Source organism: Dermacentor silvarum, chromosome 6, assembly GCF_013339745.2.
Source record: "Dermacentor silvarum isolate Dsil-2018 chromosome 6, BIME_Dsil_1.4, whole genome shotgun sequence".
Classification (NCBI taxonomy): Eukaryota; Metazoa; Arthropoda; class Arachnida; order Ixodida; family Ixodidae; genus Dermacentor; species Dermacentor silvarum.
In genome coordinates this window covers 126011981-126027386 of record NC_051159.1, presented here as the reverse complement: position 1 = coordinate 126027386, position 15406 = coordinate 126011981, and the positions used below count along the sequence as shown (strand labels likewise).

At 44.5% G+C, this 15406-nt stretch overlaps 2 protein-coding genes across 3 annotated transcripts in view; one reads left to right on the top strand and one right to left on the bottom strand.

Annotated features, from left to right (window-relative positions):
• Positions 1–4905, bottom strand: part of LOC119455944 (antizyme inhibitor 2-like) — a 94833-nt gene extending 89928 nt beyond the window's left edge. The window contains exon 1 of one of the 2 annotated variants that reach the window (XM_049669455.1): positions 4792–4905. The gene's annotated coding sequence lies outside the window, so the exon portion shown is untranslated. The remainder of the gene's footprint in view (positions 1–4791) is intronic. The other variant, XM_049669458.1, reaches the window with a different exon arrangement.
• A 5626-nt stretch (positions 4906–10531) lies between these two features.
• Positions 10532–15406, top strand: part of LOC119455942 (nicastrin) — a 50234-nt gene continuing 45359 nt past the window's right edge. The window contains exons 1-5 of the mRNA XM_037717492.2: positions 10532–10623; positions 10925–11038; positions 11261–11384; positions 11481–11602; positions 11834–11982. Of these exons, the coding sequence (XP_037573420.1) occupies positions 10572–10623; positions 10925–11038; positions 11261–11384; positions 11481–11602; positions 11834–11982 (561 nt within the window). The 5' untranslated portion in view covers positions 10532–10571. The remainder of the gene's footprint in view (positions 10624–10924; positions 11039–11260; positions 11385–11480; positions 11603–11833; positions 11983–15406) is intronic.

Genomic DNA, 15406 nt, shown 5'->3' with positions numbered 1-15406 from the left:
GTGAGGCTCTGCGGAGCTCCGCCCTCGACGACCAAACCTGGGCGACCCAGCACGCCCGTGAGGCGGCGGCGAGGCAAGCCCTCGACGTCCCCTCAGGGGAGGCTTAGGCCCGGCCATCATAAAGTGCTGGTTCTACAATAAAAGTTTATTCCTCCTCCTCCTGTCGTAATCGGCGTCGTCGTCGTAGTCACGGTAAGAAAGAGGCTCGTGCTCGCGCTAGGCACGCGCTCGGCACGCGCTCGTGCCACTGCTCCCACGTTCGTCGTCGTCGTCGTCTTCCACAGCTGGCTGCGTTGCCGTTCATCATTCCAGTGTAGAATTTCACTTCTCTTCTGTCGTCTTAATGGGGAGGCCGCGTTTACGGGGTCATGAGCCCATTAGCGGTATACACCACTGCATGCTTCGCACCTCCCCAGGTTTCACGTTAGTGGAGCTGCATTTCGTTCAATGGGTCATTCGAGCGCGATTTTTTCTGTCCATCTGACCTATGATTTTCAGTACTGGCATTAAACTGAATGTATTAATCTTTTTTTTTACTACGCTTTACTTACTACGCTTTATATGCCTTTATTGGCCTGAATTTTGAAGCAATCCTATTTTTCTGAACGCAGAAGGCAATAGGATCCTGTGCGCATCAGAAGTCATTTTAAATTGCGTCTATTACGCAGTACATTGTTGAAAACGATAAGGTCACAAAGCCGTTTGAAACAAGAAGGACGAAGCTTAGTCATATTCCACCAACCACTAACCATCATTCTCTTGCTGGCTGAACTGCCATATGCTTGCCGTTCCCATGGACACGCCAGAGATTGTTCTAGTAAATTTTGTGGGAAACTCTATGTCGTTGTACATCTAAAGCGCTAACACGACTCGCGCCATAATTATTTGGAACAAATAATAATCGCTTCGGGTCTCCGCCCCCAGCTTTTAAGACTCACGCTTCGAAAACAAGAAACCATGCGTTTGGTGCACGCTGTCAATGTACTGATAATGTTCAGGGGTAGCTATAGGAATGTAACTGTCAGATTGTGCTGCTGACATCCAGAAACATTAGTTCCTGGGCAAGCTGAGCAGGTAGCAGTAGAATACCCGAACGCGGTGGCAGAAGTTAGGAAATACATTCCTCTAACTCCAATGCAGCTCAACCAGATGGTTCTTCATATCATATGACTAAATGCAGGTTGTGAGTGTTTCAGTTAATTTAAATGCACCTTTACATCGAAGGTTCGGTGCATTGTGAATGTTCCTCGAATTATTCGTGTATATGATCATTGCGACTAACCTTGGGCGCTTGGGTTGAAGGGCATGGGTAAGGCTTAGCATACAAAAACACGCGTTGTGGGAGCCCGTTGCATTTGTACCAGTGTGATGGGAACGAAAAGTATTCTGAAAGCCAAGAAGAATTAAGCGTATTGACGTGCAGGCACGCATTTGCTATGCTGCAAAATTCCGTGCAGAACACAAACAGTTACAAGAAACGTTTTGTGAAAAGGATTACTCCTAGCACGAAAATTATAGCTACCGCTTTACACAACGCAAGTTTTCTGTGGAGAGTAGTCAGCTAACTTCTATACTGTTGTCATTTTACTGACTCGTCATGCGCGAATTTAGATTAAAGGAACCAGCAAAAGCTAATTATCGGACACATCAGGAAACGTGATTTGATGTTCTCTTCCTCTCAGCAGCCTGAAAAATCAGTAGAGGGTTTAGCTTTGTTGCATCATTTAATCGGCTAGCACTTTACGCCGCTGAGCGTTGGCACAACATGCAGCTATAAAAATACTTATTTTGCGATTCATATAGTCATCAAATGTGGGGCGCAAACTCGCAATTCTTTTGGTTAGTAAGCACTAATTTATTATTGGCCGGATGCCTCAGTGTTATGTTTGCAATCACTCTTGGTCGGCGCTTGTTCTCAAGAACTAGTCTATAGTGCGCGAACTGCCTCGTGAATACATGCACGTCTACACATGAGGTTCACTACACTTAAGGTAAACAGTACTATTCAATTTGATATATCTTCAAGGTTTTTTTTTTTCTACTTTACGTGGAAAAAATGGCCCATATTACAAGATGTGTGGAATGGAAAAAAAATATTCTGGAAGACATCACGTAAAATTTATTTTGCTATGAAACCATGAATCCAGTGACGCGATTGCCCTACGAGCGTACCACCTTGTACCATTGCGCACGTTCTGTTTTGCCGTGAGTTGGGCTATAGATTGCATCGCCACGCTCAAACGAGCAGTAAAAAAAGCTAGTTGGCGTACTTACTGATGATTTATTTCTTTCGAAGAGCATGCCTCTGGCGTCGGCAACGCTCCCGTGATGTATGCAACAGTCGCAGTGCTGTCTGCCGGATGCAAAGCGCTTGCGGCCATTCCCTACTTCCGATCCAATAACATCATGTAAAAGAAACCTTCTAACGGAGGCTATAATCTCCATGGACACAATTTGCGTAGCGTCCTATAGCTAGCGTAGCAACGAGATTGCGAACGACTGCAACGAACTAACTTGGGAACGTGGATATTGGAGAACATTATTGGGGTACTTCCCAAAATATCCATCAGAGTATTTCAATGCTCTGTTTACGCGAATGGGAGAAAGAATAATCAAGAAATAATGATATGTAGAATTCTTTAGTGAAAGGTCTGCAGAAGAGAGAGGGGTCGCGGTGTTACGACCTTTCCTAGGTCACTTCGAAATCAATGATATATCGTTCTGGCCATCTCCGTGTAATGTTAAAATCGAAGGTCACGAGTCGTCGTAAATTCCAAGAACGGCTACGCATCCATATCCGCTTGACATACCTAAGCAACGTGGCGAAAGAAAAAACGTAATTGAAGGTAATGTTCTACTAAGAATATTAAAGAAGATTTTCATCAAGTAACATTTAGGCTCTTCGTATTTAATTTCGAAGTGGTGTATACAGTTTTCAAGAAAAACATTCTGAAAAAAAAAATAGGAGGACGCTTAAGCTTCGCCTTTAAAGCCCAAACCGCATAAGAGCGATTTTGTGCCCGACGGCGAGGAGCGACGGCTTCGAGCGACGAAACGGGCCGTCGCGCAAACAGATCGCTCGTTCTTTTCGCTCGATCGCTCGTATCTGGAAATCTAGAATTCGTCGCTCGTCGCCCGGAAGTACTATGAGAGACTAGCCAATAGAGCGAAGCCGGAACTGGATATACATCAGTCAAGTGCAACCGATTGTCGCACGGAACGAGCAAACGACTAGATTTTGATACGTGCAAGGATAATAACGTAGTGCAAGATCTTTAGAAATACTTATGCTGCTCTTTACACTAAAACACATCAACTTAAATTAATAAAGCACGCGTCACGCCAGTTTCGGCGAGTATTTGCTGCCCTCATACCGGCAACACCGGGGAGACGTCGCTCAACGTCGTCGCTCGTCTCGTCGCTCGCATGCGGTACGACTTGTAGGCGACGAGCGACCGCGACAGCCATCTCCATCGCGTCGCTTGTCGCGCGCAAGATCGCGTGCATGCGGTTTATACTTGAGAGTGGAACGCGATAGCATTCAAATATCCCTGGCTGTTTGTCAGGCCTCCCGGCAACTGCAGCTTTCTTTCTTTTTTTTTTTTTTCTTTCGTTTTTTTTTTCTTTTTTTTTTTTTTTTCGTACAGCAGGTACCGATATTCGGCGCCTCTGTCAAAGACGTAGTGGGGGACGTGTTGCCCTTCGAAAGCTATAATGATAATGTTCGTCTTGCCCATCGATCCTTCACGCGTGGAGGATGCCGGAGTTGCGCTCGTTCACGAGAAAATTTTTATATGTCCTCTTGCGTTTCCTCTTCCGGGATCCCATGAATAACCCCATTGCTGGTGTCTTCGGGCGCAGAAACGTACGCCACCGTTATATAATCATTTTCATTGATCAGTATGGTGGTAATCTTGCTGTAGAGTACAGCATTTTCTTTGCTCGGCGTGCTCATGGTGAGCGTATTTCGTCTGAAGCTGACGCGCAGCGTGTCCCCGCTCGCCCTTCACAAGTGATTTCCGCCGCGCGCAGCACGCCATCGCGCACAGCGACGGTGGGCAGCTGCGTCGCGTCGAAGCCTCTGCGAGGGCGCAGCACGACCTTGAGGTCTTCCGGTGGCAGCTGCGGCTGACGCGGCGATGTCCGTTTGCGCATGTGCGGTGCTACCTTGGATATTCCCCGCCCGCGCTCGGCAATGGTAGAGCAAGTAACCTATATAGAATGTTCCAGAGCAATGGCGACTCTCTCTGCGACCTCGGCAGCTTTCTTGGTACTCTTTTTTACGTGTACGTTTAGCCAACCTGGCTCCTGCATCACTTCTGACGTGATGTCTTCGCCTGTCACTTGTACCACATCCATACTTGAGGTTCGCGGGGGCGTCGGGCTTGCGTCCGCGTTCCCCGTCTCGTGGCGTCGGCTACCGTGCTCGCCGGGGGGGGGCGGAGATAGCGGCGGCTGCCGTCAGGCCCGTAGCCATGATATTTATTTTATTTTATTTTTATTTTTATTTTTTTTTTTGGGGGGGGGGGGCACTTGCTGAAGGTCTTGACTATTTGAGGAAAGCACCTAGTTTTCAGCAATTATTTTCGGTAATGATGAAAATTCGGGGGGGGGGGGGGTGTAGGGGGCCCGGAGGCTAGGGGGGGGGGGGCAGCCCCCTAGCCCCCCCCCCCCCCCTCTCTGGCTACGGGCCCAGCTGCCGTGCGCAATGCTGGCACTTACGCAGCTAAGCTTCACCGTGCACGGCGCTTCGGGCTTTGAAAATTTGAAAATTTAGATAAGTGGGCCCACCTTCAGAATTTTGGAATGCACAGGATCCAAGGATGGTCCGGAATCCGATGTTGGTCGATTGCTGCCAGTGATTTTGCACCCTTTAGAGCAGTGGCGCGGTGCCCATGTGAAGAGCGTCTACACTGGCGGCCCCCTACCGGTAGCCTCCGTAAAACGTACCCCAGACAGACAGACCGACAGACAGACAGTGAACTTTATTTGATCCTGATGAGCTTTCGCGGGGGGCCCCTATCGGGGACCCGCGGAAGCCGCTGGCCGCGTCCAAGTCGGGGCAGGAATACCGTGATAGAGTGTACTAGAACATTTCAGTGGGAGAACCTGTGCCCAGGAAAAACCGGCTACACTCAAAGTACAACGATAGCGGCGAACACAGTTGAAAATCTGATCAGCGCGTCGGCTTTTATACTTGACTCTTTCTCTACGTATGAGTCATCGAAGGTTCCAGAGTAATCGCTGGTGCCAGCGTGTCTTCCAGAAAATACTACACAATTCGCGTCGCGCATACATGCAATCAGATTACGCAAGGTTCGGTGACAATTAACAGACAGCCGATACAACCATCGATAACATTCGAGAAACTTCCGATACATGCGTCCTACACGGAGCGATAACATTTGTTAGACAGTGAAACGTATATTCACCCGAGAAAAATAAACGAGCACACGTTTTTAGTATATTTTTTTTCATTTAGTCGCAATTCTGCGAAAGGTATAGATATTGTCTGTAATCAGAGTCCTTATTCGAACTGCAAGAAGCTTACACCTACCTCCTATACCTAAATGCATGCGAAAAAAAAAATATCAATTTGCTCGGCATCCACTGCACCGTTATTGATGGGGTTTGTTGCCTTTTGAAATAAAACTTTCAAATGATCAAAGTGTAGGAAGCAGAATGTTTATTAAAGCTGTCAATCTTTTCTATACAAATATTGTTAAACTAAAACAAAAGCGAAGCATCAAATTTAACTAAGTACTAAACAGAAATGTCACAAATTTTTATACTGCAATCATCTGTATACTTGGATATCCGCAGTGCGCAAAATTGATGTATTATACACTGCTCTGAAAGACAACCATAATTTCTTAGCAGGAATTTTCCAAAATGTTCGTAAACATTGTAAATATTTCTTCTACGCTGTACATTGATATATAACGTTTGTCCGCTCGAGATGCTCTAACAGATGCAGTGCACACAACTGCGATATCTGTTTTTAAAGCAGATTTACAGATTTCTAAGCTTTGTTCCGTTTTATTATTATTTTTTTTAACGCGCTCTCCTTCGTGGGTCTTTCTTAAAGAGTGCCTGAAATCATAATTCTGCTGCACGTGGTTGCTTTAAATAAGCATTCTCTCTTCAATGCAACAAATGTCGACGTCATTATCAGGCGCGAACTGACGCCGTTGCGTCAGTGACCGCGGTGTCGGTGTTTTATTGGTTAGTTATCAAGGCACCTTCAGCAAAATAGTCGGCACCGCGTCAGGTCGAAGAATTGGTTTCATCCTTGGCACTCGAACTTCTGTTCCGTTATGTGCCCGTAGTCTCTCACGGTGAAATGAGGCTAAAAGTGAAGCTCGGACACAGTGCAATCAGTGCCGACGAGCTTATTAAGTCTGCACCCATTTCTCTCCCACCGGCCCAAGTCGTCGCTCATCATCTCTGGGCGCTTTAAAAAGCGATACCTTGCGGCCTTGGCCCGTGCGAGCGTACCCAGCCTTGTACCCAGGTGTATAACAGAGATTTAAACGCTACTTCCCCCCGCGCTTTTTTTTTTTTTTTTTTGAGTTACAAATGTGCGGCAGAGCTCGCACGCGCGCACGCACACACCTATCACAGGCCTGAGCGCACCAACTTGCTTCAAGAGTAAGCGACGCCAGCGCCGCCGCTACTTTCTCCAAAAAAGGGAACGCGGTATGCAAGGGGCTTCGGTCGCGCCACTCAATAGTTCTAGTACACTCTAACCGTGATGTTCCGCCCTTTCTTGGTCCCAGAATTTAATTTTAGCCATGTACACACTTGCGGTCGTCTTTGCCGCTGCAGCGAGCACGTGATAGATCGCCCTGAAATGGAATCACTACAGCTGTGATTCAGGGATGGTGAGAGAGGGTGGTAGTTCCCCGCAACGTTTGGTCTTGGTCCCGCGAATGAATCGACTGCTCCTCATTGGTCTCGTCGTTCGGTGGCGAGCGGCATGCCGCAAAAAAAAATCGCTCCGAGACCCATTCTCTCTGTGGAAGGAAAATGTTGCTGCTCGTCTGTTTTCGAGGAGCGCTTTTTGCCGCCTGTGGCATGCCGCGCTCGTTTTTAAGGCTAGTCTGGACCTACCTTAGGAGTGTGCACATTATTTCTCGAGGGGGACGACGCTTCATCAGCGCCTTCCGTTTGATGGAGCGGCCCGCTCGAATACGTGACGAGGCTGTGATTTATGGCCCCTAGCTTTCCTCAAATTATTGTGCGCGGCAAAAAAACATGGGAATGCGTCAATGATCTCGATGCGACAATTATGTATAGAGCGCTCTTCCTGAGACTCTTACGGTACAGTGTTTTCGCATATATCCAAGCCCAATTTTCGTGCCTTTGAGATTGTATAGGGTCATGCACTCTGGAAATATTTAGGCCTGTTTCAGCGGTTATCAAACGGTTGCGACGATCGTCATTGCCTCGATCATCCAGTCACGAAGTTTTACACCACTAGTTAACTCTTTGAGGTGCTGCACATTCGCCATTCTTCAAGTATACCAAACCACCACCTTGCTTTCTTATTGGCAAAGAGAGCACGTGCAACGTATTCTCGCTTTATTTCAGACCATCGAGGTTCTCTTCTTTAAAAAAAAAAAAAAAAAAACTATTTAACGAAGGCAAGACCAGTGTCTCATTTGTGGAGATCGCATATCCTATAGTGGACGCCACCACTCCAAGCATCCTAAATATGACTGAGTTGTATGATTTGGCTTTAAGACAAATGATGCTTGGAGCAAATGGTATGGTGACGGCATGCCAATTTTGACCAACACCTGTGTTTTCTCCACAAGTAGCTCAGGCGCCATTATCACCTGGGATAAATTAGTCGATATATATATATATATATATATATATATATATATTGTAGTGAAGACGAATGCCCGGCGCTGCAGCCACATCGCCAGTCATCCGGGAAGCGCGAGCTCGAGATTGCCTGAGCCGCTCTGGTTGAGACACGCTGCCAACGCTGCCCGCTGCTCTCTTGTACTGTGTTCACATTAGGTTCTGGTGGAGGTGCTGCGGTTTCCCCCAACCTGGAATTACGCACCCGAACTCTGCCGAGCTCTGCCGTATATATATATATATATATATTAGTATACACAGTGTCCCACATGATGACGCGTACGGCCACTGAGCTTGCTGTTTTTCTTACCGTGATAAATCATTTCACGCAAGTGCTGCCCAGAAAATAGGCTGTCTTGTGATTCTAAGCTAGCTCTTCAGAGTCTGCTGTCTAGTCTATACGTCACTAAACTTATGACCAGCTCCGAGATTGAGACCCGGAAGGCACACCATCGTGCTCCTGATAAGCGGCGCAATGTCGTTATTATGTGAAGCCGGGTCATTGTAGTATCGTTGATAATGACTTCGCCGAGATAGTGCCGACCGGTACGCCCACAGTGGTACGTAGCCAGTTCCAAGTTGCCAGTGTGGTGTCGGTGGCGTTACGAGTCAGTTCATTCGCCCATGACGCTCCTGCGCATTCTCCGCCCTTCCGTGAGGCTGCAGCGACCACGAAGTCTCTCCCGCTGTGATGCAACTTTTACAGTGGCTTGTTCGTTTCTAATTGAAATGGGTGCATTTATGCGAGCTTTCCATTACCCTCAGTGTATAAGTAGCGAACTGGACGCTCGTCTGGTGACCGCCCCTACCTTTCCTCGTCTTGCTTTCTCTCTCTCTCTCTCTCTCTCATTCACGCAAGTGTGATGAGTCAGTCGAGCACCTCTTTTGCCCTGCTGATGCTGACGCCCTGCTAATACTGATGCGACGACCCGCGCCTTCTACTCCGCACCATGTCAGATCGCCTGGACTCAAGGATATTCTCAGTGACAAAGGTATGGGTCAGAGACATACACAGCTCAGAAAGCGACACTTGCGTTGCTTCAGTGGTTGCAAGTTCCCAGTACAAAAAAAAAAAAAAAAAAAAAAGATGCTCAAGCCAGTTGGAAATTTCCAATTGGAACGAATTGGATGTTTCCTATTTGGTTTTGGGACACCCATTGGAAAAATACAACAGGTCCTATTGGACCAATTGTTTTTTAACGCAATTGGACCCAATTGATCTCTGAACTGGATTCGTTGGGACCAACAATAAAATCAAAGGAAAGGAAAAAAAAAGAACATATATTGGCCCTAACCTTGATATGACACGGATATACTTGAAACTACTTTCGAGAAGCATTCTCATGCATGAACTACGGCAATTATCTTCTTTGACATAACCAACATTCAACCCCTCACTGTGAAAGATACATGTCAAATGTTATATATGTAAGTAATAATTGGTTCATTATTGGTTCATAATGAACCAACGGTTCATCAGAAATTGGTAAAATTGCAAGAGAGATTCTTAACTTGGCAGAAAGCTAAACGCTTCTCTCCATTGACCCCACCAAAATACAATGATCTATTGCTTGAAAACTAACATTATAATATCATTATTATCAACTATTTTGTTGTTTCAAGAGATTACTCATCTAGTGACTTCCATTTGGGTCCAGTTGGGACCAATTGGCATACCAAACTCCTGTGATGTCCAACTGGAACCAACTGGACCTCTCATGATGTCCACTAGGAACTTGGGCCTCCGATAATGTCCAATTGTAACCAGTACGGTCCCATATTGAACAATCCAACTGGACTCAATGTTTGCTTTTTAATAATAATAATAATAATAATAATAATAATAATAATAATAATAATAATAATAATAATATATATAATATATATATAATAATATTATTATTATTATTATTATTATTATTATTATTATTATTATTATTATTATTATTATTATTATTATTATTATTATTATTATTATGTATTTCTTTTTTGCTGGGTTGACAGACCTCGGGGACCGCCTATGTTGAGGCCCAGCTTGGATGGCGTAAGCAGTGTGTTTTCTTTCCTTTCTCTCTCTTTTCATACTTTAGCTCCTTTCCCCAGTGAATATTTGGAGGGCCTGCGTGGTTGGGGATGATTTTCTCGGCCGCGGGTGGCATTGCCGACGCCGGATTTTCCGCGACACGGGGCCCTAAACGCTATCGCGTTAAGAACCGAACGTGCGCCTGGTCATATAAAGTATATGGGAGGCTAAGGCCTGGTTGATCTCGCTTCCCCCTTTTCCTCTCTCTGTTTCTCTCTCTCTACGCGTTTCCTTTTGTGTTGTTATTTCAGGCACGGTCGTCGTCATGTATTTTAAGCATTTTAACTAACTCAGGAGCCGCACAACTTCAGAAGCGCAGAAAGTTGGGCACTTCGAAGTACCTTCAGCCCAACGCACCGGCCACGGTGAGTTTGAAAAGCGCGGCTGACACTGACGACCGTACTTTTAGTAAAAATCGAAACATGAAGTGCTCTATGCAAAAAATGAACATTAATACTATTTAACCTCGAAAGTTTGAATGCAATACACATGTAGAATACATTTTGGCTATATTTAGTACCCTGTGAGTGGTTCTGCTCTGGCTTCCTCTCTGGCTAAACATTTGTGCTTGTCGTCGTTTCCGCTCAGAATTGCCAGACGGCGCTGCTGCCAAAATATGGCGCTGTCATGTCGGATAAGAATATTTCTAATACAAGTTTTATTTATATGTGAGTACACGATTTATACTACTGGTGTGTTCGCCGAGTATTTATTGCATTATAGAAGCACAAAATACTGCTTTGGGTCACAGCCGCATGAAACGGAAACTCTCAAAAGCAAGCAGCCTCCGTTCGCGGCATGACTTGACGCTGCCGATCGTTCTCTGTCAATACTCTTTTTTTTATATTTGATCGGACGATTGAGCGATGAGCTGTCTTCGACAGCGCTCACTGTGACTTATGCAGAAGTGACTAAGCTATTGTCTTTCAAATTTTCATCCTTTTAATTCATTTTGGTGTCTTGTTTCAGCCATCATTGATCAAGTTTTGCCGGATAGGACGAGCCTGAAGATATATCAACCTATCCAGGCCGAATTCTACTGTTTCCGAAGACTTAACGGGACGCACGAATTTGGGTGTTCGTGTAAGCAAATTTTTCATTGATTTGCTCTGAAAAATTGGGCACTGTTCTGAACTAAACTAGTTTGAAGCTCGTTCTGCTCAGCTGTTTGTCGTAGTTTGCGGATACGCCTATGTTTCGTGCGCATCGCCCACGATAAGGAACGTTATCTAACGTCTACTCTCGTCGTAGACCGACGGCAACTTTCATTTTATCTACTTCTTCCCGGTTCTTTATTCACTGCAGCTGAGAGGAGTGGGAACGTCGGCGTAGTTCACGTTGTGTCGACCGAAGAGGATGTCCAGTTTATTCTTGATGATGACAGCGGCGTCAAATACATTGCTGCTCTCCGCTCGGATTTCTTCAACATGTAAGTGGCGCGATTTTTATTCTCTGTGCGTTCGCAGCGTAGTGTTCGGCGCCACCTCCGTAAGGTAACACTGACGCATATAATTTCTCTTTTCAGGGGTAACATGACAAAGCTCCAAAACTCTGGCCGGGTTACCGGTGTTATCGTGCTACGGAGTAGGCAAATCCTCCCAGAAGAAGGCTTTTCGCCAGACAGCACATGTCCAAATGATGGTTTTGGTAAGCTTATCGTATGCTTTTTAGTGATCTGCATGCCTTTGATATTGTTCTTGTGCTAGCGTTGCAGTAGTTTGGTGTTATCCAAGCTCACTACTTTGTGCGTGCTTAACCGTAGGTAAATGTATAGTGATGAATTTAAGCTACAGTCTAGGTCTTTATCTTTAGAACAAAGCTTGTTTGGCCAAGTTGTTCTTGTGTATGGCAACCACCTGACGTAGTGTTGTATTTCAGGCCTGTACAGTGACAACAACCAGTACTCTGGGTGTAAAAAAGTTTCCTGGAATGCCAAGAATCCGGGTACAGACATGTTCTTCACTCGCTGGAACTTTCCAATCTTCTTGGTTGATAATGAGACAAGTATTGATATTATCGTTAATAAGGTGAGTGTTTTGCTATACCTTTGAGGTTTCTGCTGCATAACTTGCATTCAGAAAGCTTGATGCACAGATGTCTTAGTATCTTAATGCTCTATGAGTTGTATTCGTCAATATGGTCAGTACTTATGACTTTGACTTCACCCAACTTCACAATAATGTGACATCTCTGGAAAAGCTAAAGTGCATGCTCTAGTGCTGGAGACTGAGCAGGCGAAGCTTTTTTTTAGACAAATACACAGGGCAGTCGGGCTCCTGATTGGCCGACAGCTGTTGAACCTTTACTACCAGCTACACCGAAGAGGAAGCTTTAGCTTAGGACCAACTCCGATTTCTCTATTCAGATACATGGAAAACGCAGAAATGCGTAGCACAACTACCAACTACCACAACGCACAACTACCAAACCAATTTGAATGATAGTTTATGCATTTCACAGAAAAAGTTCGTCTAGTGACTCTAGGAAGCAGAGTGTTAATTTAGGGCCTGAAAATTTTCAGGAACATTTCTGAAAATTGATAAGCTTAAGAAATGTTGAAGCACAAAGTTTAAATATCCGTAACTCTGCATCAAAAACGGATACAGCAGTTTTGTTAACTGCATCTGTTATAGCATTTAAAGCAGACAAATTTGATATATGAATTTATAGCTTACATGAAATTGTTACAATGTTTAAGAGGATTTTGCAGAAGTCTTACTCACAAATTAGTAGTATGCATGTATTATTGCGTGCAGTTAGCAGAATTGTGATATCATTTTTTATTGCTGAGTGTCAGAGTTGTAAAATCGAAATTTGAGCTCATTTTAAAATGTTGCAGGTTTCACAAATTTGCTAAAAAACGCTGATGACATGTAATGAAACTATTTGCTACAGCTACTACATTTTAACTTTTCTCTTTAAATGCAACATACCTCATCAAGATCAGTGCAATGGTTGTCGACGAAAACGATTTCTTCTTTCCCATGTATAGTCAAATGCCTTTACAATGAAGTGTTTGGACCCCCAAAATCCTTTGTTATACAGCTCACCTCATTGTAATGACTGCGCATCATGCCACTCCAATAGAGCTTGTCAAGTGCATTCAGCAAAACAAAACCTTCATTTAACAATGAATTTAAGAGATACTTAGTGAAAGAATTCTTTCATTTTTGTCTGCCCACTTCATCCGACGGAATGTGAGACAGCAGCTGACCTTATGGCATTTAGGTTCACAGTATGCTCCATCACGAAAGCCGGGAGGGATGCAAGGTACATCTGCACAATGTCGATTGTCCTTATCACCTCCCTTTTCAAAATTCTGCGTTCGTCTTCGCTGCCTTCGTCTACCTTCACTTCACTCTTCACTGCCTTCGTCTACCTTCGCCTCTTTCTTGTGGTTTTGACTATGATGTCAATCATCAGTTTCGAGCAAATCATCACTTGATTGGAAAGTGGGTGGTGGAGGGTGGAATTTATTGCTATTAAACCTGCGGGAGAGCCCGAACCCTCCCTCATGGTCTTTGTTTTGGGGTTGACCGGCACACGCTATGCACATTGCAGTTCAATGGTGTCTACGGAGGGAAGTGGCAACGCCGCTATGTGTATTCGTTGTAAAGCAATGAATCCGACGTCCAAGATGCCTAAGTTTCCCCATTGTACAGGCAAATTCGTTGTATGGGTCTTCGCTGTACAGATTTTTACAGTACATATGAAAGATAGGAATTCGGGCGGGACATACAGAATCATTTGTTATACAGGTCATTTCGTAGTAAAGGCATTTGTTGTAGAGGTGTTCGACGGTATTCAAATTGGAGCTTCCGAACTAAAACTTCCTCTTAAGTGTAAAATGCCAACCAATGTAGTTTGTTGGCTATGGCATTCTCTGGCTGAGTGCAAAGTTGCAGCTTTGATTCCCAGTCATGATGGCGCATTGTGATAGTAGCAGAAATGCAAGAAGGTTGTCTGCCATGCTTTTAGGTGCACGTCAAAGGACTCCAGGTGCTCAAAATTAACCTGAGCCCTCCACTATGGTGTTTCTTATAGCTCCTGTGTTGCTTTGGGATGTTGGACCCAATCAATTAATCAAACATTATTGAGAAAGGGAGTATAGATTCATTAAGGGACTGTGTATATAGTATGTTCAGAGTGCACACCAGTCCTCAAATCTGTATGCAGGCAGCCTTGTTCAGTATTAGATTGCAGGTTTATTTTAAAGTACATTGTGTCTTTTGGTCGCGGTACAGCTAGTTTAGGCCGAAGCATCCATTGTGACACCTGAGTGTCCCTGCTTCTAGCATCTGTCTCTGTGAAATGTACTTTTCGATTGGAAAAAAAAATGAAGATTGGGGATAAAAATTACTGTGGGATGTATTGTATAGCAGTGAGCCTCCTACATCTGTGCTGTTGGCAGAATCATTAAGTTGTGATTCTTTTGTCTGTCCTTCAAGCAGTTGCACTCGATGAAGTCTTGGCAAGCGATTGTTTGTTTAGGAGGAGTGTAGCTTAACCGTTACATTGATCATCTCGCCTTACCATTCTGAATGGCTCACCACCACATAAGCTGCCATAGGTACTTCTCAGTTGCATTTGGAGCATTATCATTGCCATACTATTTCCCCAAAAAACTTCATCATGGAATCTTCTATTGCCGGTCAAAGACAGTTAGAGCAACCCTTTCGGTTTGGTCTTTGCTTGGTCAGCAGTGTAACTTGACATAATTTATGATTGGTGTGTTGTCATTGTGGTCATAAGTATTGAAATGAATTGTATGTAAATTAACAATTGACAAAAAGAACTTAACTCGGCTGGCTCAGGACCTGCGACAAGTTCAGGAAAGCGACACGCTGACGGATCACCTTGTCAACAGAATTGTGTGCACTGCCTCACAAATATAGTAACTTAATGAAATGGGCTGCGTAATGGTGCAGTGGCTTTGTCACTATTCCACATTGGGTAAAACTGCAATTTACTTTCCTTGTTCTGTTTTTCTAACGTGCCTTGAGGTTGGTAACAACCCAACATGAAAGTAAGAAGTTTGAATGACTTCCTGAGTTGCTTGAACTTCACTATCATGAGGAGCATTTCAGTTTGGGCAAGCTGGTGCAACATATTGCAAATTTAAACCGTGTGAAAAGATGGACAAGGATACATGTACAAACAGGACCAGTGCTGTACTATCAACACAAAAGGAATTATCACTGGGTAAAGATTCAAGGTGGGGCTGAAGGATACCACTGATAATATTCTGCTATGCACGTCTGCCTGAAACAATAGCATGGAAAGGGCAGATTTCCAAAAAAACCCGTGTCAACTTTTTTCACTGCTTTTTTTAGGCCATCCAAAGGTAGGTCTGCTAAATTGCATGCAGCCAATATTTTTACACTCCTTTGGATCGAGTGAAATGCACTAGAAGTTCTTTTCAATGGCTTTAAGCGCCTTGTCATGAAACAT